The 21,583-nt window shown below is 44.5% G+C and overlaps 1 protein-coding gene across 1 annotated transcript in view; it reads right to left on the minus strand.

Annotated features, from left to right (window-relative positions):
- Positions 1-20,065, minus strand: part of SAE1 (SUMO1 activating enzyme subunit 1) — a 79,224-nt gene extending 59,159 nt beyond the window's left edge. The window contains exons 1-3 of the mRNA XM_034638991.1: positions 19,860-20,065; positions 6,734-6,845; positions 808-981 (exon numbers count right to left, since the gene is read on the minus strand). Coding sequence (XP_034494882.1) covers positions 808-981; positions 6,734-6,845; positions 19,860-19,957 — 384 coding nt within the window. The 5' untranslated portion in view covers positions 19,958-20,065. The remainder of the gene's footprint in view (positions 1-807; positions 982-6,733; positions 6,846-19,859) is intronic.
- Positions 20,066-21,583: the final 1,518 nt, after the last annotated feature.

Below are 21,583 nucleotides of genomic sequence, written 5' to 3' on the forward strand. Positions count from 1 at the left end.
AGAATGAATTAAATTAAAAAAAAGACAAAACGCACAGATGATCCATCATTCCAAGCACATATTTGAACAGATGCACATATGAAATATAACAGTGTGGAAAAACAAACTACCCAGCCCAAATTCTAACCTCTCGTGTTATGGGCCTTCCATTTAAAAAACAAATAGATCATCTGTGACTATTTCATGGTTATCCAACATTTGTTTAGCTTTTCCTGGGTACAGGGAACCATGTCTGAAAGATCATAGACGCTGAAACAGAATTTAACTTATCCTTTCACCTCTGCATAGATCTGGCAGTGAAACCAAATGAGGTTGGATATGCCTCATTTGGCTTATAACTACAGTGAATTTGTCTAGTTATCCATGGCAACATGGTCAAAGTGGCTGTGTGAAAGAGACAGACATAGACCAAAATCAGGTGTGCTCTTTTTTAAGACAAAACACAAGCTGTAGTTTGGTATTTCTAACAAAAAAATTCCTCTACTACAGAAATTAACCACCAACTTGTTTTTCCAGAGAAAACACTTGCAGTAAAATGTATCGAAGCTATATGGAAAGATTCTGGAAGGAGTACAAAACACCAATGATGAAACCTGGTCTAAGGGAACATATGCCCAAAGAAGAAACCAGCAGACAGCAAGTCACAAACAGCTACAGCAGATCCAACAGACTGGATCTACCACCAACACATTCAACACGGCAAGGCAACGTGCTAGTAAGGCACACACACACTAAGGCAATGTCAGACTTGAGACTGCGAAGGCAACGTACTGAGCCTCAAGATTTTACACTCTTTATGAAACTTACAGCATCAAACTGAGTGAAAAATGACTCTGGCTTCTTTTCTATATTCTCAGTGTCCACCTTCACATCCACCATGGGGTTGAGATTCTGGGCTCGCTCCAAAGAGGCTTCTGCCCTGTTGCGGCCAACAGAGCCAGTACGGATCAAGAACTGAGCTCCGGGGTCTTCTGGAGATACCTAGGAATAATATTTTTTTAATACTTGAATTTTGGGGGGAAAACAAATTCTCAAAAACAACAAACCTTTCCATTTTAAAGGATAACTAAAATATCTACCATCTAATTGTATTATTGTTCCTTCAGGAATTTCCCTAATACAGACTCCCTGCACTCATTCCTTCAGAGGCTTTAGAGACATTTAACTTTTTTCTTGGCATTGATAGTTAAAGAGCACCCCCTTGTGTTTATAAAGAAAATTTACTCTAAATAGAAAAGTCCACACAAAATTTCTTCTTTCACTTAAATTTGTAACTGCTAATAAAATGACATAATTAGTGGTAAGAATTCACCAAATACCTACTATGTTCTCCATTTTAAGCATCTGGAGACAAACAATAGCAGTTTTAAGGATGTAGTCCCTGGGACGCTTGGGTGGCTCAGGTCATGATCCCGGGATCCTGGGATGGGAATCCTGGGACTGAGCCCTGAGGCAGGCTCCCTGCTCAGCGGAGAGCCCGCTTCTCCCTCCCTCCCTCTGCCACTCCTGCTCCTTGTGCTCTATCAAATACATAAAATCTTTTTAAAAAATAAATCAATAAAGGATGTAGTCCCTGCCTACAACTCATTTAAAATCAGACCAGTGAGGGATGCCTGGCTGGCTCAGTCTAAAGAATGTGCGGCCCATGATCTTGGGGTCTTGAGTTCAAGCCCCATGTTGTGTGTAGAGATTACTAGAAAAAATAAACTTTAAAAATAAGTAAATAGGGGCGCCTGGGTGGCACAGTGGTTGGGCGTCTGTCTTCGGCTCAGGGCGTGATCCTGGCGTCATGGGATCGAGCCCCGCATCAGGCTCTTCCGCTATGAGCCTGCTTCTTCCTCTCCCGCTCCCCCTGCTTGTGTTCCCTCTCTCGCTGGCTGTCTCTCTGTCAAATAAATAAATAAAATCTTTTAAAAAAAATAAATAATAATAAAAATAAGTAAATAAATAAAATCAGACCAGTGCCCAAATCAGACACAATTAAGAATGCCCAAAATTAACTCTTAATACAATTAAAATTCAGAAAGGAGGAGAGATGAGTAGGGCTGGAGCCAAAGGAAGATTTCACCCACAAGGCTGGCTGTCAGCAGAGGAGAGCCTCGAAGACAGATAATAAAATTACCTGACAGCTGCCAGCAGGATTACAGATGCCATTCTGTTCACAGCATTTCTTCACACATCAAACATCTAAGTTAACGATTAATCTCCAGTATGACCTTGCTATCTTCACCAAGACACAACACAAGTAATCTCGCTCCTCTCCTCCAGCCAACTATCCACAGCACATACTCTTCTCCCTTACTACCTTTCTTCCAAGAAAATGACCTGGTCTTCCTCCCACTCAAGGCCAGCCCTCTAACAGTATCCTTGACCCATCGTGTCCTACTTCTTCAGGGATCTCATTACATACTGAGAGGCTGTACATCACAGTGGTTAAGAGCAAGGCTCTGGAATAATTCAGGTTGAATTCAAATCCTCGATTCAAATCCTAGCTCGACCACTTCACTGTGTGACCTTGAGCAAGTATATGGGAACCACATGCAAAATGAGATTAATAAAAACAGTACACTTACTATAATCACTCTATTAGTGTTGCTCTGCTCTTCCCTCACTGGACACCCAGTCTCTACGTGGATCCTCTCGGGTGTGGTGTTCCCAAGATTCAATCTCAGAATTACTCACCTGCTCTACATAGCTCTCTACTTTCAGTCTCTGCTGGTATTTCTCAAATTGTTCTTACAGGTACAGTTTGCTTCCCGATCCATCGGAGTCTTGTATTAAACTACCCATCAGATACTTCCCCTGAATATTCATATTCAACTCCTATTTTTTTTGTCTATTGATGAGCCTACCACCCACCCACCCAATTACTTAAGCCAGATACCCCAGGCTTTATATTCTTGTTATTTCCTTCGTAACAGCCACCTGCTGAGGTGGCTAAGAGCATGGGCTCTACCAGGAGTCAGACTCTCTGAGTCCTGGTCGTACCACCAACTACTATGACCTTGGGTAGACCAGCAATTCACTGCCCTTCCGGCCGTTTTCTTATCTGTAAAATAGGGATGACAATCCCTATATCTCAGAGTTGTGAGGACTAAATGAAATATAACTACAGCTCTTAGAACAGTGTCCAGCACCTTCAGGAAGTATCTGCTACTACAGAGATTCCTTGCCTCCCTACGGTCCTGTATACAGTCCTACTGATTCTACACCTCGTATTTTTTTTTTTAATAGCTTTTTTTTTTTTTAAAGATTTTATTTATTCATTCGACAGAGAGAGACAGCCAGCGAGAGAGGGAACACAAGCAGGGGGAGTGAGAGGAAGAAGCAGGCTCATAGCAGAGGAGCCTGATGTGGGGCTCAATCCCATAACGCCGGGATCACGCCCTGAGCCGAAGGCAGACGCTTAACCGCTGTGCCACCCAGGCGCCCCAACACCTCGTATTTTTAACCTCTGTGTGCTCTTTGCCTTTTTTATCACCAGTGCTATTACTCAGACCCTTTTCATCCCTCACCTAAACTACTAAGGCAGCCTTCTAAGTGGTCTTCTGCCCTGTATCTTGTGCAAATCATATACAGTAACTAGTGATCTACGGAAGGCATGAGATTGACCAGGTCACTGAAACTGAAATTGACCATCCCACATTTGAAACTCTTTAATGAATCCTCACCACCCAGAGGATTGAGTACAAGCTCACAGCAAGGCTCACTAGCAGGGCCTTCATGATTTGGACCTTAACTACAACCCACACCCACCCCCACCACTTTGGGCTTCTCATTCTAAAAACACCAAATAGTACTGCTTGCTATATTCTATTTCTACCATGCTGTTCTATGCCACTACTGTTTCCTGACTAAAACACGGCCCCTCAATGTAAGAAATATCTCCTTGTGGGGGCGCCTGGGTGGCACAGCGGTTAAGCGTCTGCCTTCGGCTCAGGGCGTGATCCCGGCGTTATGGGATCGAGCCCCACATCAGGCTCCTCTGCTATGAGCCTGCTTCTTCCTCTCCCACTNGCCTCCTTCTTCCTCTCCCACTCCCCCTGCTTGTGTTCCCTCTCTCGCTGGCTGTCTCTATCTCTGTCAAATAAATAAGTAAAATCTTAAAAAAAAAAAAAAAGAAAAGAAAAGAAAAATCTCCTTGTTCCTTAAGCCTCAGCTAAGATCACAGCTCCAGGAAGCCTTTCGTGTCCCCCTACCACAACCTNAAGAAAAGAAATATCTCCTTGTTCCTTAAGCCTCAGCTAAGATCACAGCTCCAGGAAGCCTTTCGTGTCCCCCTACCACAACCTGAGTCGGGGAGCCTGCTCTGGTTTCTAAAGAAATCTTGAGAATGGGAACCAAATCTTATGGATCTTTGTATGACACGTGTCTAGATAGGTTAGCCAGCAGGTACTCTTGGATATTCGCTGATGTAAACAAAATAAAAAAAGTTGAACTCTGAAGGGCAGGAATGAACATCCTTGATTTATAGATGAGCAAACTGAGGGGCACCTGGCTGGCTCAGTCAGTAGAGCGTGAGATTCTTAATCTCAGTGTTTTGAGTTTGAGCCCCACATTGGGTGTAGAGATTACTAAAAAAATAAAGAAAAAAGGAAAAAAATTAAATAAATAAAAGTTGAGTAAACGGCATCCCTGAGAGTTTAAGCCTCTCACCCAGCTTGTAGGGGTGGGATCTGAGTCCAAGTCTGCAAGATTCCAGAGCTTTTGCACTAGGTAGCACAATCTCCCTGGGATGTTCCTAGTCAGGGGGAAAAAAGCACAACCAAATTGTGAAAGGCAGAACCACCAAAGAGTGTCCATCAATTTGGAGGTGGGAGTCAGGCTGGGTAAGCCCAGGTTACATTAACCCAGTGGATCTCAACCCTCCCTGATTTTTAGACTCACCTGGAGAAATTTTAAACAATTCCCCCAAATACTCAAAGCACAGATGGGATTGAAAATCACCGTATTAGGCCTTGAAAACCAGTCAGAGGAACGAGGCTTTGCAGTGGAAGGTAGGTGGAAGGCACTGTAAGTCCTCAAAGTGATTACGGAAGGGTAACAGTCAGCCTGTTCACTCTAACATCAGGTAGCACCCAGCAGTTGTCCTGAGGCAGTGACAGAACTCCATCACACACGCCTCAGTATTATATCATTGCTCCCCATTCTCAGACTCTCCCAACCAGATGAGGAAGTCATCATCCCCATCTGGTTTCGTGTTCCCACACTGAGGGCCTCCCCATTCAGAAACCATCCTTCCCTAACTCTCTTGGCTCAGACCCTCTCTACCCTGCAAACAAATTCTCCCTCCAAACGCCTCTAGGGGGCACTGTGGTTGGGGAGATGTCAAAACTGCAAGTGCACAGCCAAGGTTAATAATGGGGCAAGTTCGCTTGCAGGAATTTTCTTTCGTTAGGAGGTTTTGAATTCAAGTCAAAAGTCAATTTGTGACTGTGATATTAGAGCCAACCCACGTTTCTCTTCATTTCAGGAGAATTTTTTTTAAATCCTGATATTGCTTTTCTTCTGAAACCCAAACGAGATGAGCTCTAAAAAATTTCATCAACATTTTCAACACAGCCTCTACCTTACTCTGTGTGCTAGTTACTGAGCACCTTCATTACCTAAAAGCAAAGACACAAATAGTACCATGTGATGACAAAATCTTTCAAGTATTTTACCTTAAAAAACAACAGCAACATGATTTCTAGAATTTGCTTTAAAACACTGTCCAAAAAAATACAGGGAAAAAATACAGACCAAAAAAAATACTGTTATCTGTAGAAGCCAGGTAGATGGGGTGTTAAATGTTATGCTACTTTTGTATATATTTGACATTTTCTATAAAAGAAAATTAAAACGCTGAAGCGTAAGAATGTAGAGAAGTTATTTTCACCTTGGAGAAACTGCTCAGAGAAAGCTACATAGGAGTTGGGAGTGACCATTATCAATTAAATGGTATGTTCTAGGGGTGCCTGGGTGGCACAGCGGTTGGGCTTCTGCCTTTGGCTCAGGGCGTGATCCCGGCGTTATGGGATCGAGCCCCACATCAGGCTCTTCAGCTATGAGCCTGCTTCTTCCTCTCCCACTCCCCCTGCTTGCATTCCCTCTCTCTCTGGCTGTCTCTATCTCTGTCGAATAAATGAATAAAATCTTTAAAAAAATAAAAAAATAAAAAAATAAATGGTATGTTCTATAGTTATTAGTTATCAGACGTTCCTTGTGTGCAAGCGCTATGCTAAGCAGTCTGCATCCATCCTCTCTGACCCACTGTTTGTCCAAACTAATGGCTGTCAACCGTCTACAATGAAGCTCTCCTGAGACAGCTTACAAATGTATATCTTCCTGAGTCTCATCTCAGACCTTCTAAAACAGAATCACTGGGGGTGAAAGCTAGCTATACCAGAACAAAGCCCCAAGGCATTTCTGCAATTTTAATTAGTCATGCAGGCAGTTTACAGGTACAAAATGGAACACTATCCCTCTCCTGCTCGAAGTCACCCTCCAAGGGAGACAGGAACTATACTTTACAGACAGGCAAGCTCAATGAGGAGACAGGAGTCTCACTGGTCGACCACCTAGGACCACGCCACTGCCGTGAGGCCAAAGGCCACAGGCCACAGCTCCACTAATGCCAGCCCTCCTTTCACAGCCCTGCAGGGGCACACAGGAATTCACAAAATCTCCAAGGGTTTTACACTGAAGAGGCGAGACCGTGAAGGAAGAATGATGAGGTGGCCGAACATCTCACCTGTTCAGGATCCAACATGGTCAGTCCTTTCACTCCTGCCAGAATGAGATTCTTGGCAATTTCAGCCCCGAGTCCTTTCATGCCGACTAGAAGCACCCGGGAGGCCCGCAGCCTGTAAGACAGACACTGTTAACCAGGTGACAGAGAATAGTGGAAGCTTCACTGAATTGAAAAACAAAACAAGTCAAAATAACAGTGAAGTAATTTTGATTTTCATTAAATGCATGGAAGCATCATGGACTCAAATCTAGGAAAGAGACAGGCTCTAAGATTCATCCTGCAAAGAACAATTCATTCAACAAGTATTTATTGAGCACCTACTATGCCAGGCACCCCTCCAAGGTATAGAAATACGGCAGTGAACAAGACAGACATAATCCCTGCTCTCCTGAGCTTTTATTTTATGGAAGAGATAAAGACATAGGATATGTCAAAAAGTGATGAAAATCGGGCAGGCTCAGTCGGTAGAGTGACTCTTGATCTCAGGGTCATGAGTTCAAGCCCCATGTTGGTCGGAGAGCTTACTTAAAGTGATGAAAATCAAGCAGGATATAGATCAAGAATGCTGGAGGGTGCTATTTTACTCAGGCTGATCATGAAGATCTTTCTGAGAAGGTGGTGAGCAACAATCAAAATGAAATTAAGGATGAATATACAGATATTTGGGAGAAGAGCAAGTACATGTTTCAGGAACAGAAAGGACAGAATGGCTGAAGAACAGTGAACATAGGGAAGAACAGTAGGAGGTGGGTCACAGACAGAACCAGGGCCCACATCATGAAGGCTCTTACAGGCACTGTAAGGGCTGAATTCTGTTCTAAGCACAATAAAGTCATGGGGGGGGGCGGTGGATTCTTGGAGGGGGAAGAGTGTCACAGTTAAGGCGAGAAAGAAGGCTTGGACTAGTATGACAGCAGAAGAAAAGGTGAAAAGGGGTATTATTAGGCTAAAACCCACAAGCAAAAAAGGGCGGCATGAAAGAGGGTGTATTTGGAAAGTGTTTGGATCATCTAGTTTGTAAAGTGACAAAAGAGATGAGACTTAAAAAAAGGTAGTCAGAGTCCAGCTGTCTCAAAAAGTCTGGACGTAGGGGGCCCTGGATGGCTCAGTCAGCTGGGCAACTGACTCTTGATTTCAGCTCAGGTCCTGATCTTGGGAGTTGTGAGACCAAGCCCCGAGACAGGCTCCATGCTCAGTGCAGACTCTGCTTGCCCCTTCCCCTCCTTCTCAGCCCCTCCTTCCACACACTTGTGCGTGCATTCTAAAATAAATAAATAAAATCTAAAAAAAAAAAAAGTCTGAACTTAACTCTGAAGTCAGTGGAAGGCAATATAGGTCCATGGTATCATATCTGAATCCTTTAACCAGAAGGGTTTTAGAATCAGAATCTTTTGGATTTGAAAAAAGAAACAGTTTACATCATGTATTATGAAACCCCATCAGGATCTTAGGCAGCACCCTGTAATCAAACCCATTAATATTTTTGCAGCAAATGTGTGACTATTCACACTGAAAAGGATTAGTGAGAACTAAGAACAATCTCAAATAAATTCAAGTTTGGCTGGCCAATGAGTTTGCTCTTAATTTATGAAATGAGTCGATTTTTTTTTTAAGATTTTATTTATTTATTTGATAGAAAGAGAGACAGCCAGCGAGAGAGGGAACACAAGCAGGGGGAGTGGGAGGGGAAGAAGCAGGCTCCCAATGGAGGAGCCTGATGTGGGGCTCAATCCCATAACACCGGGATCACACCCTGAGCCGAAGGCAGACGCTTAACGACTGAGCCACCCAGGTGCCCCGAAATGAGTCGATTTTCAACTTGTACTAATAAGGGAGAACATGCAGAAACTCTTCTAAAAATGATACTAGTAATTATGGATACTTGCATGTCATTAGACTAGAGATCTCTAACGAGGATGGTGGCTGACAAAACAGGGTCCTGCACTGATTTCTGATACTAGCAGATATTGGATTTCTTCCACTGATATAACCACAAAGGGTAAAATGAGGGAAAGGGGAGAATATTGGCAATATATCCCTCAAAGGCATATGTTTGGGTCTCAGCTTCTCCATTACAGCTTTTCCTCTATGGGGCCCTTCCACCGCCAATCACAGGCTAGCAGACACAAGCCTTTCAAGTGACAATTCCACTTCACTAAAATAGGAGGGAGTTGGAAAGAGGGCTTACAAGATACAAGCAAGGTAAATAACAGAGATTTATACCAGTGGGTGGAAGGAGGAAGAAAAGCTATGTGACTTTCCAGAGGAGCTCCTATCCCTCCAGAATCAACACATTTAATAGGGAATGTTTCCAAAAAGAATACAGTACACATACCAAACCTTTTGACATCAGAAAGATGCCCCCTTGCATTTAGCTGTACCTTCCAGATCTCTGCCACTGTTAGTCTATAAGTCTTCCCTTCACCTGGCACTGACACTGCCCTACCTGGAATTCCAGGCTGCCAAGTTCTGGGGTTTTTGTCCTGTTTGGCTGCTCCAGTACCTCAAAGATACAACTAGAATAGCCCAGCTCTCCCCTGGGAAGCTGTATCTTCAAACAATACCAAGTGCCTCCTAATGCCTGGACCCACTAAATTCTTCTTAGGCTCTGTTCTCTTTGTTGTTCCTTCAGCAATGGGCACTGCCAATCACTACATGTGTCCTCTAGGTCTGAAGAATTAGGTTTGAATTCTGGTTCTGCCACTTCCCAACTGGGTGATCTGGACAAGCTGCACAATATCTCTAAACTCCAGTTTCTTCATCTGTAAAATGGTGATACCAATTCTGACTTCATGTCAATTAATCTCCTTGACAACCTGGTAAAATGTGTGTGCAAAAGATTCAGCATAATCCCTGGCATATAGTGGATGCTCAATATATGTTACTTGGACTTACTGAACTTCTCGATCCCATTACCTTAATTACCAAAGCACCCAGTGACAGGGCGCCTGGGTGACTCAGTTGGTTGGGCATTAGACTCTTGAGCTCAGCTCAGGGTTGAGTTCAAGCCCCACCCTGGGCTCCATGCTTAAAAAACAAGGGACACCTGGGTGGCTCAGTCTGTTAAGTGTCTGACTTTGGGCTCAGGCTGTGATCTCAGGGTCCTGGGATCCATCCATTGTTGGGCTCCACACTCAGCAGGGAATCTGCTTGTCTCTCTCCCTCTGCCCCTCCCCCCCACTCGTGTGTGCAGAAGATCTTTAAAAAACAAACAACAAAAACAAAAACAAAAAACCCAAAAGGGCTCAGTGATAGGTGGGATCCTGATTTTCAAAAAAATCTGAGAAAAATTCTAAAGCTGGCACTTTAAAGGCCTTCGGTATTGTCTCCCTTCCACTTCCCCAGCTGCTTCTCCCACCAGCACCAGATTCCTCCCTCCCAGACACGCCTTCCATTTCCCACCGCCAACTTTAGATCACAGCGTTTCACACACCTGAAATATACTCTCTTCCTCCCTAGGCATAGTTCAGCTTTTCCCCAGACTTCAAACCCCAATTCAAATCCCATTTCCTCAGAAAGTCCCTCTTACCACAGCCGACTCAAGTGAGCACTCCCTCCTCTGAGCTCTTGGAGCACAGCAACCTATAAGTGCCTCTGACAAAAATCACATTTAGACACGTGGCCTCTCCAAAATCCCTATCTCCTACAGAGCTCTAGACTCTCACTGCTTGGGAGGTTCTCTCCCCACCACCCCCCACCCCCACCAAGTAAGATTTTACTTATTTATTGAGAGAGAGAGAGAGGGAGGGAGGGAGAGGGAAAGCGTTGGGGGGCAGGGCGGAGGCAGAGGGAGAAGCAGACTCCCTGCTGAGCAGGGAGCCCAATTCAGGGCTGGATCCCAGGACCCTGAGATCTTGATCTGAGCCAAAACCAAGAATTAGATGCTTAACCAACTGAGCCCCCCAGGTGCCCCTGCTTGGGAGTTTTTTTTTTTTTAATTCAGCTGCCACCAACATTGAATATCCTGTATTTTTAATCCTTAACCATGCTAGAGGCCCTGAGCCTACAGCTAACATATGGCTCAATTACATGAAGAACACTTCACATAGTACCTGGCACACAGTCAGCACTTAATGAATGTCAGCTATTATTAGTATTCATACTCTGATGCAGCAATTCTTCTAGGAATGCATCCTGCAGAAATACTCAGGTGTGCACCAAGATCATGTACAAACCTATTCCCAGCATCCATCCGCTTCCCTCCACCTCCACAGCCACCACCATTTCTCACCTCCAGAACTACAACAGCTTTAAACCTGGTCTCCTGCTTCCACTCTTGCCCCCAACAACCTGCTGTCCCCATTTCAGGAAAAGAGATCTTTTAAACCAGATTATGCCCCTCTCCTGCTCAAACCGTTCAAGGGTTCCCTATGCAAGTTCCTTACCCAAAGTCCTGTAAACGGCACCCATCTCAGGCTCATCAGACTCTTCCCACTGCTAATTTGCAAACGGCCATGCTCCAGCCTTAGGACTTTGGCATTAGTCAATTTTTTAGGTCTCAACTCAACTATCACCATCGCAGAGGTCCACACTGGCCACCTCATTCAAATTTATGTCCACACCCTCTTCTATTTGGAATTACACTCTTTGTTTATATGTTGACTGCCTCCTCCTGCATTTGAATGTAAGCTCCAGAAACCACCACATCCCTAGCATCTATGACTGTGCTTGGCACTTAGTATACTGTTACTCGAACAGTACTGGATTAATAAATACACTAAAAAGAAACCCAAGTGTCCATCACCAGAATTTCATAAATCTGGTCCATAATAAAATAATAGCTAACATTTATTGAAGACTCACCACATGCACACAGTCCTTTCGTGTATTATGTTACTTAATCCTCATGACAATCTTATGAGCTGGTATCTTCTTATCCCTAGTTTGCAGCTGAGAAAACAGGTACAAAGAAGTTCACTAGCTTACCCAAGGATACACAGCTAGGAAGTGGCTAATAATCAGCTAGTTGATAAGGGCAAAAAGGGAGAGCAATTCAGATGGTGGGCTCTGAGGCCACACTGCTCTGGTGCACACATGCTATGGAAAACTAGGTAGCCATTAGAAAGAAAAAGATAATAAAGGGTTACACTTACTAAGCCGCTACTGTATGCCAAGCACTGTTCTAAGCAATATATGTGTATTAACTCTGCCAGAAAGGGGTGCCTGGGTGGCTCAGCCGGTTGGGCGTCTGCCTCCGGCCTGGGTCATAATCCCAGGGTTCTGGGATCGAGCACCCCACATCGGACTCCTTGCTCAGCAGGGAGCCTGCTTCTCCCTCTTCCTCTGTCTGCTGCTCCCCCTGCTTGTGCTGTCAAATAAAGAAATAACTAAAAAAAAATATATATATATATATATATAAACAAAAAAAAACCAAAAAAACTCTGCCTGAAAGGCAGTTACTCTCATTTTGCAGCTAAGAAAGCGGTAGTAGGGGCGCCTGGGTGGTCGTTAAGCGTCTGTCTTTGGCTCAGGGCGTGATCCCGGCGTTCTGGGATCGAGCCCCACATCAGGCTCCTCTGCTGGGAGCCTGCTTCTTCCTCTCCCACTCCCCCTGCTTGTGTTCCCTCTCTCACTGGCTGTCTCTCTGTCAAATAAAAAAAATGGAAGGAAGGAAGGAAGGAAGGAAGGAAGGAAGGAAGGAAGGGAGGGAGGGAGGGAGGACGGACGGGGTAGTAGACAAAATATGTCCATCCCCACCCCCTCCACCACTGCAGATGTCCATGCTCTCTAATCCCTGGGACCTGTTTATAAATTACCTTATATGACAGAGGGACCTTAGATGTAATTAAATTAAGATTCTGAAATGGGGAGATTAACCTGGATCACTCCTGGGGTAGGCCCAAGTATTCACAAGGGTCCTTATAAGAGGGAGGCATAAGGGTCAGAAGATGCTACGCTGCTGGCTTTGGAAATGAAGGGGCCACGGAACTAAGGAACACAGGTCGCTTCTACAAGCGAGAAAAGTCAGGCAAAAAGACTCTCTCCTGGGGCGCCTGGGTGGCACAGCGGTTAAGCGTCTGCCTTCGGCTCAGGGCGTGCTCCCGGCGTTATGGGATCGAGCCCCACGTCAGGCTAGAGCCTCTGCAGGGAACACGGCCCTATCAGACCTTGATTTTAGCCCAGTGAAACTGGTTTCAGACTTCTGACCTCTAGAACCGTAAGAGAATAAATCTGTATTGTTTTAAGCCACTAAGTTTGTGGTAATTGTTACAGCAGCAACAGAAAACTAAGATACCGAGGACAGAGTTGTAAAAGAACTTGCCGAAGATCACGCAACTACCAAATGGCAAAGCAGGCATCAACTCAGGAAATACTGCTCCAAAGTCTGTGCTCTCCGAGTTGCATTGCCTCTCAATACCACAAATAAACATAAAATAACATTGCAACATACTACGTATATAGTCCACCAGTATCCGCAATGGCAGTAATTACCATCTACAGAGGGCTCACTAGGTTTGAGGCACGGAACTAGGCACACTACATATACTACTCCATTGATACCTTGACTATTGGGGCACCTGGCTGGCTCAGTCGGTAGAGCACATGACTCAATCTCAGGGTCCTGAGTTCAGGCCCCACATTGGGTATGAAGCCTACTTAAAATTTTAAAAAACAACTTTGATTATGGTTCTTCACCATGTTTCTTTTGGGGAAAAAAGCATACACACCCTAAATACTGCATGCATTTCTCGCCCTAAAAGTCCAAAGGGCTCCATAGACCCCAGAGTGGGCCATCACGTTTCCATAGCAAAGGATTCAAGTCGGCCTAGAATAAGGAGAAAACTGAGGCTCAGAAAAGGTGTCCAAGCTCTCACAGCTCGTGAGTGGCCAGAACTGGGATAGGAATACAGTTCTGACCACAATCTATGATTTTTCCTCTTTCAATGTCTCCTCCATGTTGTCTTGTACAGAATGGGTTCTAAATATATATTTGCTGATTAGGCTCTCTCATCCTTACCTTCTACTGCCACAGGAATATCTTTTAAATTTCTGAGAAGGAAGGAACCAGAGCCTTTTTATCACAATCTTTGAATTCACAATATATACTGCAAGTTAAGTCAAGCCAACTGAATTCCACTCATGGTTAAGAATTCCTAAGACTACCAAATTCACACTTTAACCACATTTATTGAGAGTCTAATGTGTGATAGTGAGTCATACAAAAATCTGGTTTTAAGACTATTTCAAGTAGGGTAAGCACAAAGTCTCCAGGCCAGAGAGAGGTTTAGCATATTTGAGGAACAGAAAGATACAAGAGCTTGAATGAAGTGAGCCAGGGAGATGTAGGCAAGATCAGACAAGGCAGGGCATGAAAGGCAATGGATATTAAAAACTTTGGATTTTATTCTAAATATAAGAGGAAATCACTGGAAGACTTTATGCAGAGAACTGGCTGTGATCTGATTTTTTTTTTTTTATAATCAATCTGGCTGCTGCGTAGAGACTGGATTATAAACAGTCAAGAGTGGAACAGAGGAGACCAGTTGAGGGGTCTCCTCTGTTCCACTCTTTCGTAACTCTCAGAGATGATGAGCGTAGTTTGGACTTAGAAATGAAGAAAGGTGGCTGAGATAGTTTGAAGCAGAGCTGATAGGACTTGCCAGCAGATTGGACATAGGAATAAGGGACAGAGATAAATAAAGAACTCCTAGGTTTCTGGTCTATGCAACCAGATAAATGGTGAGGCACCTGCATTTGGCAGATCAGACCATTTTCTCCTTTGAAGGTAAACTCATCTTCACTTAACTAACAGTAAAATACTTTTCATTTAAATCTACGATCTTGTTCCATCTAACTGCCCGTTCATTACATTTACTTCGATGACTTGTCAGAATTCAAAACAGAACTTAAGACCGCTCCCCCTACAATCTTCCTCTTCCTTCTGGAGTCACCACTCAACCCACTGACTTTTACCTTACATTTGCCTTATTTATCTCAGCATATTTCCTATATAGCTTCCCTTCTTTTGTTGCTCGCGATTTATGCTTGTCAAATAATTGTAGCTATAATTTACTGAATGCTTTCTGAGCATAGGCACTATTCATGCATTATCTCATTTTTTAATGTCTTTATTCATTTAAGTAATCTCTACACCCCACTCAAACTCATGACCCCAAAATCAAGAGTTGCATCCTCTTCCCACTGAGCCAGCCAGGGACTTCCATGCATTATCCCATTTAATTCTCAACAATCTTATAATATAGATTCTATAATCTCCATTTGAGAAATGAGGAAATTAAAGCACAGAGAAGAAATGCATCCAAGGTTGAATAACTAAGAATTTCTGCCGCTGAGATTCAAACTCAACTATCAACCACTATCAACACTACAATAAGTTGGTCCTTATATGAGACAATCAGGTTTGGCCTCTACAACACCGTACAGACTCAGTGACTATCAGGCAAATGTGTGCCTATGGAACCAACTGAAGTTCTTTTGAACAGCAGCAGTGCTGAATAATGAGTCTCTGAAAACAGGAAAATTTTTGAAGTGCCTTTTTTGTAAAGTCAAAATTTCAGAGTTGGAATAGTCCTTAAAAATGTAGTCATACTCGCCTCTCCTTCTTGCAGATGTGGAACTTAAGGCCAACAAACTGTGTGACTGACCCAAGGTCAAGAGAGCTGGTCAGCAGAACTGGGAATTGAACCCATGTTTCTTGACTTCCTAGGTCTTTGCAACGTACAGTCATTTCATCCAACAAATATATCTGAATGTCTACAAATTTGCAAGCGCTGGAAATTTAGTAAGACCAGTCAAACCCCTTTAATTAGCAGACATTTATAAAACACTTGTCCTCATGGAGCTTATCAACTACCTTGCTCTTTCCAGTCACCCTCCCTCCCTTCCTCACACTTAGATATGGGATAAATTACTGCTGAGTGGAAGAAAAATCAGACAGGCCTACGTTGTGAAAGGCAATGCAAAAACACACATTCTGAAAATATACACAGCTGCCAACTTAAACACCCACCTTTACGCTAATTTGACCGGAAGAAGGAGCCCCTAATGTCGAAACTGACCTGGAGCAGGGGGAGGGTATGAACCTAAAGTGAGTGACTTCAATTCAACTCCTACTTCTATTTACTTGTTGCATGACCTTGGGAGTCTGCTCTCTTCCTTGAACCTCATCCATAAAATGAGCTATGTACCATAGCAAGAAATGCAAAGACACATGCTGACGGGGCCAGGCAATTATATCAAATGAGTAAAGTTGAACTAATACAGAGAATCCCTAGAAAACCCATGTGCCATGGCAGAAGCAGTCTCTACTTAGCTCCAACCAATGTGGAAGGTCTGACTTTTCTATTCTTCAAGAGAAGACAGAAATCAGAAATTGCCAGATTAGGGCATGGGGCTGGGGTGGGGTGGGAGGGAAGAGAATCACATCTCTCTCCCAACTTCTCACGATAAAAATTTGAAACACACAGAAAGTAAAAAGAATAGGTATCATTTTGCCTTTTTACCCATACACCTAACATCACGGCATTTCACACCTCTAACACGCATCTCCAAAAATACAACATTCTCCTCCATAACCATGCTATTACCACATCTAGAAAATAATTCTCCAATACCACCTCACAGGACTGAATATTCAAATTTTCACTACTGTCTAAAGAATGTTTCTTTAGGAGTTTTCTTTTTTAACCTTGATCCAGTCAAGGTTTACATCTTACATTTGGCTTCACCTCTTCATGCTCTTTTAATCTAGAACACTCCCTTCCCTTGTTTTTTCCATGGCACTGACTTCTGGAATAGAACCAGGACAGTTTGTAAAATGTCCCACATCCTGGACATCTTATCATTACCTCAATGTTCTTTAATTTGTTCCTCTGTTCTCTGAAAGCATGATTAGGCTAAAATAAAAGACAGTCAGCAGGAAAACTTCACAGATGACACACTGAAGTTCTTATTTCACCACAACAGAAAGCACATTATTAATAATCACTTCCAAAGGCAACAAACTCGTTTTTAATTTCTTTGTTTGAATATTTCCTTGGCCTTATGGATTCTAAATTAAGTACTTATTTTTAAATTAAGTCAATTTCTTTCTTTCTCTCTCTTTCCTTCCTTCCTTCTTTTGACTTTATTTTTAAGTAATCTCTACATCCAACGTGGGGCTCGAACAATATCAAGAATGTCATGCTCCACTAACTGAGCCACCCAGGTGCCCCAATTTTTTCCTTCTGATGCTCAAATGGTCTCAAATGTGGCAAATTCTGTAGATTTTTAAATGCTGGTAACTAATTTCAAAAAATTTAAAACAGTATCTGAAAGATACAACCGAGTTTTTATTTTTTTTGATTTTTTTTTTAAAGATTTTATTTATTTATTCGACAGAGATAGAGACAGTCAGCAAGAGAGGGAACACAAGCAGGGGGAGTGGGAGAGGAAGAAGCAGGCTCATAGCGGAGGAGCTTGATGTGGGGCTCGATCCCACGACGCCGGGATCACGCCCTGAGCCGAAGGCAGACGCCTAACTGCTGTGCCACCCCGGCGCTCCACAACCCAGTTTTTAACCTCTAGACCATTACTCTCCTTTCCAGTTCTCTGATGACCTTGGTCCAACATCACACAGAATCAGCAACAAAATGTTGCCAGAATCAGCCCATTCCCAGGCCACCTTCCATTTTACAAAAGAACCCCAGACTCCAGAGTTCTCCTGTTCCACCTGGAGTTTCCTCAGAGGCAAGCCAATTTGCTTTATGGAGCCTCCCTCCTGTCTGTACAGGGGAAATCACTGCCTTTCCTACTTCAGAGCTGGTATGAGACTCGGTTGAAAAATGGACATGAAGGCACTTTAACAAACTCTGCAAGACTGTCTATAAATACAGAGATCCAAATTATAGATAACCCCTTCCTTCCCTCTCGGGAACCCTCAATCAATCCTTTTCAGGGAGTTCTCCACTGAGTTCGGTACCTCTCTACTCCCTCAGAACAATTCCCATTTCCCAAGAATTCTATACCCTGACTTTGATTTGTCCTTTAGGTCATCTCCTATTCAGCAGCCCCCATCCATTCTTTACTGCTCCTCAGAGGAATCATTCCTACCCTCTGACAGTTCTCTCACTACATTCCAGCCTAATCTTCACCAGCTTCGCCCTACCTTAAAACTACCTGCTGCCCCAACCCTTTGGATGAGCCCTTCTAATACACTTAGAATCTCTTTCCCCACCCTTTAGGACTTCCTAACACTCATACCTTCTTCAAAGGGCAGTCCCTAAAATCAGTCAGCCCCACCTATGTTCTCAAGGCCCATTTTCACCATTTAATTCCCAATCTTTCACTTCAGATGCCTTGGATCCTCAAACCAGTACTTACTAATGCCTAACAATGCACCCTCCCCCAACTGCATAAAACCCCACACACCTGAAAGGAGCCTGAAAACTCAGGTTCATCCCACCTCACCTCAACCCACGACACACACACATTCTCTCTCACCAAAAAATTCTAGAAGCTCCCACCTCTCAAACTAAATTACCTTGACCTGCCTCCCTCCTTACCCTTAGATCGATTAATTCTATACTGTGGACTCACATCACATAACTCCCTTGCAACAAGACCTCTCAATTCAACCACTCATATATTTCTCCTTAGACATAAATAACCATCTAAAAACCCAAGCCCAAAAGAGAACTCTTGCTTCTTCACTCACCCCACCATCTCAGTCAATAAATGCCAATTCCATCTTTCCAGCTGCTCAAACCAAAGAAACTTTAACGTCATCCTTGAGTTCTGCCTCATTCCCTGCACTGTATCCTTCAGCAAATCCCATCCCCTCCCCCACCCTGAAAATACATTCAGAATATATATTTGTCCCCTTCTCTAGAGTTCAAAGCCACCATTACTTATGTCCCAAGGGGATTATTGCCAGGGTCTCCTAATCAGAATTCTCATCTCTATTTCTGCCCACCTCAACCTACTCTCCCCACAGCAAGAGAGATCCTTTTAAAATGCAAATCTGATCGCGTTACTCCTAGGCTCAAAACTCTCCAGTGGGTTTAACGGAACACTCGGAATAAAAAAGCTACTCCTCATTTGGTTCCAACAACCTTGTTTCCTTCTCTCATTTGCCAAGCATGGTCTGGCCTCCAGGATTTTACACTAGCTGTTTTCTCTGTTAGCAAAGTTCTTCCACATGGCTCTTTTTCCTTCATACAGGTCTGAGGCTCAATATTACCTCTTCAGAGGCCTTCCCTGGCGTCCCTATCACAACAGCTCTCCCACCTCAGCATCCTTTATTGATCCTCGTACCCTCCCATATTTCTCTCCCTGGCACTTGCATTACCTAATATATTATATCTTTATGTTTATTGTTTCTCCCACCAGAATGTACACTCCATGCGGGAAAGGAGTCCATCCAGTTAACTAATATATGCTCAGTGCCTAGAACAGTGCTTGTGGCAGGTGCTCAATAAATATTTGATCAAATCAATCACCTCTTTCAAAGACCTCATCCCCTCCGATAACTACTCAGTACCCAAGGTATGCCCAACCCTAGTGCCCAGTCCACCCTAGATACACCCCCGTACCTAGGCATAAGCACCCTCTTCGGGTAGTTCCAGCCCCTAGGCTCTTCGGGCCTCTCAAGATTCTCGGTTGAACTAACTTGCTCCAAAACTCCTCAAAAACCCTCATTCTTTCCAGCTGACCGACCCTTTCGAAGCCACAAGAACGTAAGCTCGCCCGTGTTCGGTGGGCCAGTCTCCCCAGCGTCCAGCAGAGAACAGGTTCCTACAATCTACGAATGAATGAACTACGCCCCCACTTCAAGCGTCCCTTGCATCCTCGTACTCCCTTAGCGCCCACCACCACCACTCCCTTCGGGCGTCTGCGTCCCTGAGTTTGAGTCCTCCGGATCCCTCAGGATACCCCCACCGTCCCTCGGAGAGGAACTCCCTCGGAGCGACACTCCCCACCACCCTGGGTGGTCCCCGCTTCCCACATCTTCCAGAAACACCCCTAACCAACCCCTCCAGCCCTCTCAAGAAGGCCACCACCCCCGGGCACTTTATTCCCGCCTCCTCGCTTCGAATCAGACCCTCCGGCCCCGTGAGGGCCGCGAACGCCTCAGACCAGACGCCCCCTCCAGACCCTTAGTCCCACAAGCCGCTCTGGCCCTGACCGTTTCTGAGCCTCCAATCCCCACAAACGGATCTGCCGGTCATACTGCGCCGCCTCCTCCTCGCTGATGCCGCCGCCAGCCTCCTCCTTCTCCACCATGGCGCCGGCTCTAGCTGCCTGCACTCAGGTCCTGCCCACGGCAACCGCCCGCCGGCCCCACGCGCCGCCAACCGCCACCGGCCGCGCGCCCGGGCCTCCTCTGCGCCTGCGCCAGGGACAGCGCCTGCGCAGCACCTCCTCCACCGCCCGCCCCGCCCCTAGAGCCCGGGACCACGTGGACCTCCCCAGCCTCAAAGGCGGGCCGGCGGGACTGCTCGTCACGTGACGGGGCTCCAGCCAATCCTGGCCCAAAAATGGCGCGGTTTAACGCCCCGACAGGAAAGATACCCAAGTGTTGATTTATGGGGCTGTTAATTCAGCAAATATTTATCTAGCACCTGATGAAATCCCGGCTTTAAGGGTGTTTTGAAATAGAGCAGCGAATAAAATAGACAAAGCCCTGCCCTCATGGAGCTTACGTTCCATTGAGGAGAGCCCAGAGACTAGAAAACAGGCCATGATAAATGCTGTGGAGAAAAATAAAGCCGGGTATGGGACTAGATGGTTGCAGGAGTGGCCAGAGAGAAGGTCGCTCAGAGAAAGTGATACCGAACAGAGGTCTGAAGGAACGGAATAAACAAGCCACGTGGATAACTGGGAGATGGAACATTTCCGGTCAGGGGAAACAGCAGGTGCAAAGGCCCTGAAGCTGGAATGTGCTAGCATAGCTGAGGAACTGTGGAGAGGGCAAGGTGGCTGGAGCAGAGTGGGAGAATGGTCAGGTGCTAAGAGGTGAAATCATAGATGAAGCAAGTGGAACATCCTGTACGGCCTTGTAGGCCAGTACTAGCTGATACCTATTTTCCTTAGGCAAGATGTCTTTCTATTATCCATTCAACAAATACTTACTAAGCACTTGTTACATGTCAACCATTGATCTCAGTGCTAAGCTAGGTAGAGCACTGAAAAAAGAAAAAAAAAAAGCCTTGTCATGGAGTTAAAATGCATTTTACGTGAATCTTTCTCAAATCCTTATGAGATTAGTTAGGTTTTTTAATATTGCTATTTCAGAGCTAAGGAGTCTCAGGTCCAGTAAAGTTAAGTTAGTAGCCTGAACCAAGTCTTATATCTTAAAAGTAGTGAAACTAGAATTCAAACCCAGGTGGTGTGGCCTACGTGCTTCATCAAAAGGTTATACTTCTGGTGGTATATTAAGCTTCCACTATGTTCTCTGATCTTGCCCCTGAGGTACATACTCTGTGAACCTCAGAGATGGATATTTCGTTTCCTTTTACAGATTACAACTCTGGGACTCAGAAAGGGGTAGGAATTCATCCAAGATCACAATATCACTCAAAAAAAAGTTTGGTCAGTGGTGCCTGGGTGGCTCAGTTGTTAGGCGTCTGCCTTCGACTCGGGTCATGATCCCAGGGTCCTGGGATCAATCCCCATATCGGGCTCCCTGCTCAGCGAGAAGCCTGCTTCTCCCTCTCCCACTCTCCCTGCTGGTGTTCCTGCTCTCACTGTGTCTCTCTCTGTCCAATAAATAAATAAAATCTTAAAAAAAAAAAAAGTTTGCTCAATGCTTACTCTTGGTTATGGACATGGAACAAATTATGTAAAAAATTAGGGACTGAAAACAACAATAAATTATTATTATCTCTTCTAGTTTCTGTGGGTCTGGGA

Source organism: Ailuropoda melanoleuca, chromosome 12 (genome assembly GCF_002007445.2).
Source record: "Ailuropoda melanoleuca isolate Jingjing chromosome 12, ASM200744v2, whole genome shotgun sequence".
NCBI classification, from domain to species: domain Eukaryota; kingdom Metazoa; phylum Chordata; class Mammalia; order Carnivora; family Ursidae; genus Ailuropoda; species Ailuropoda melanoleuca.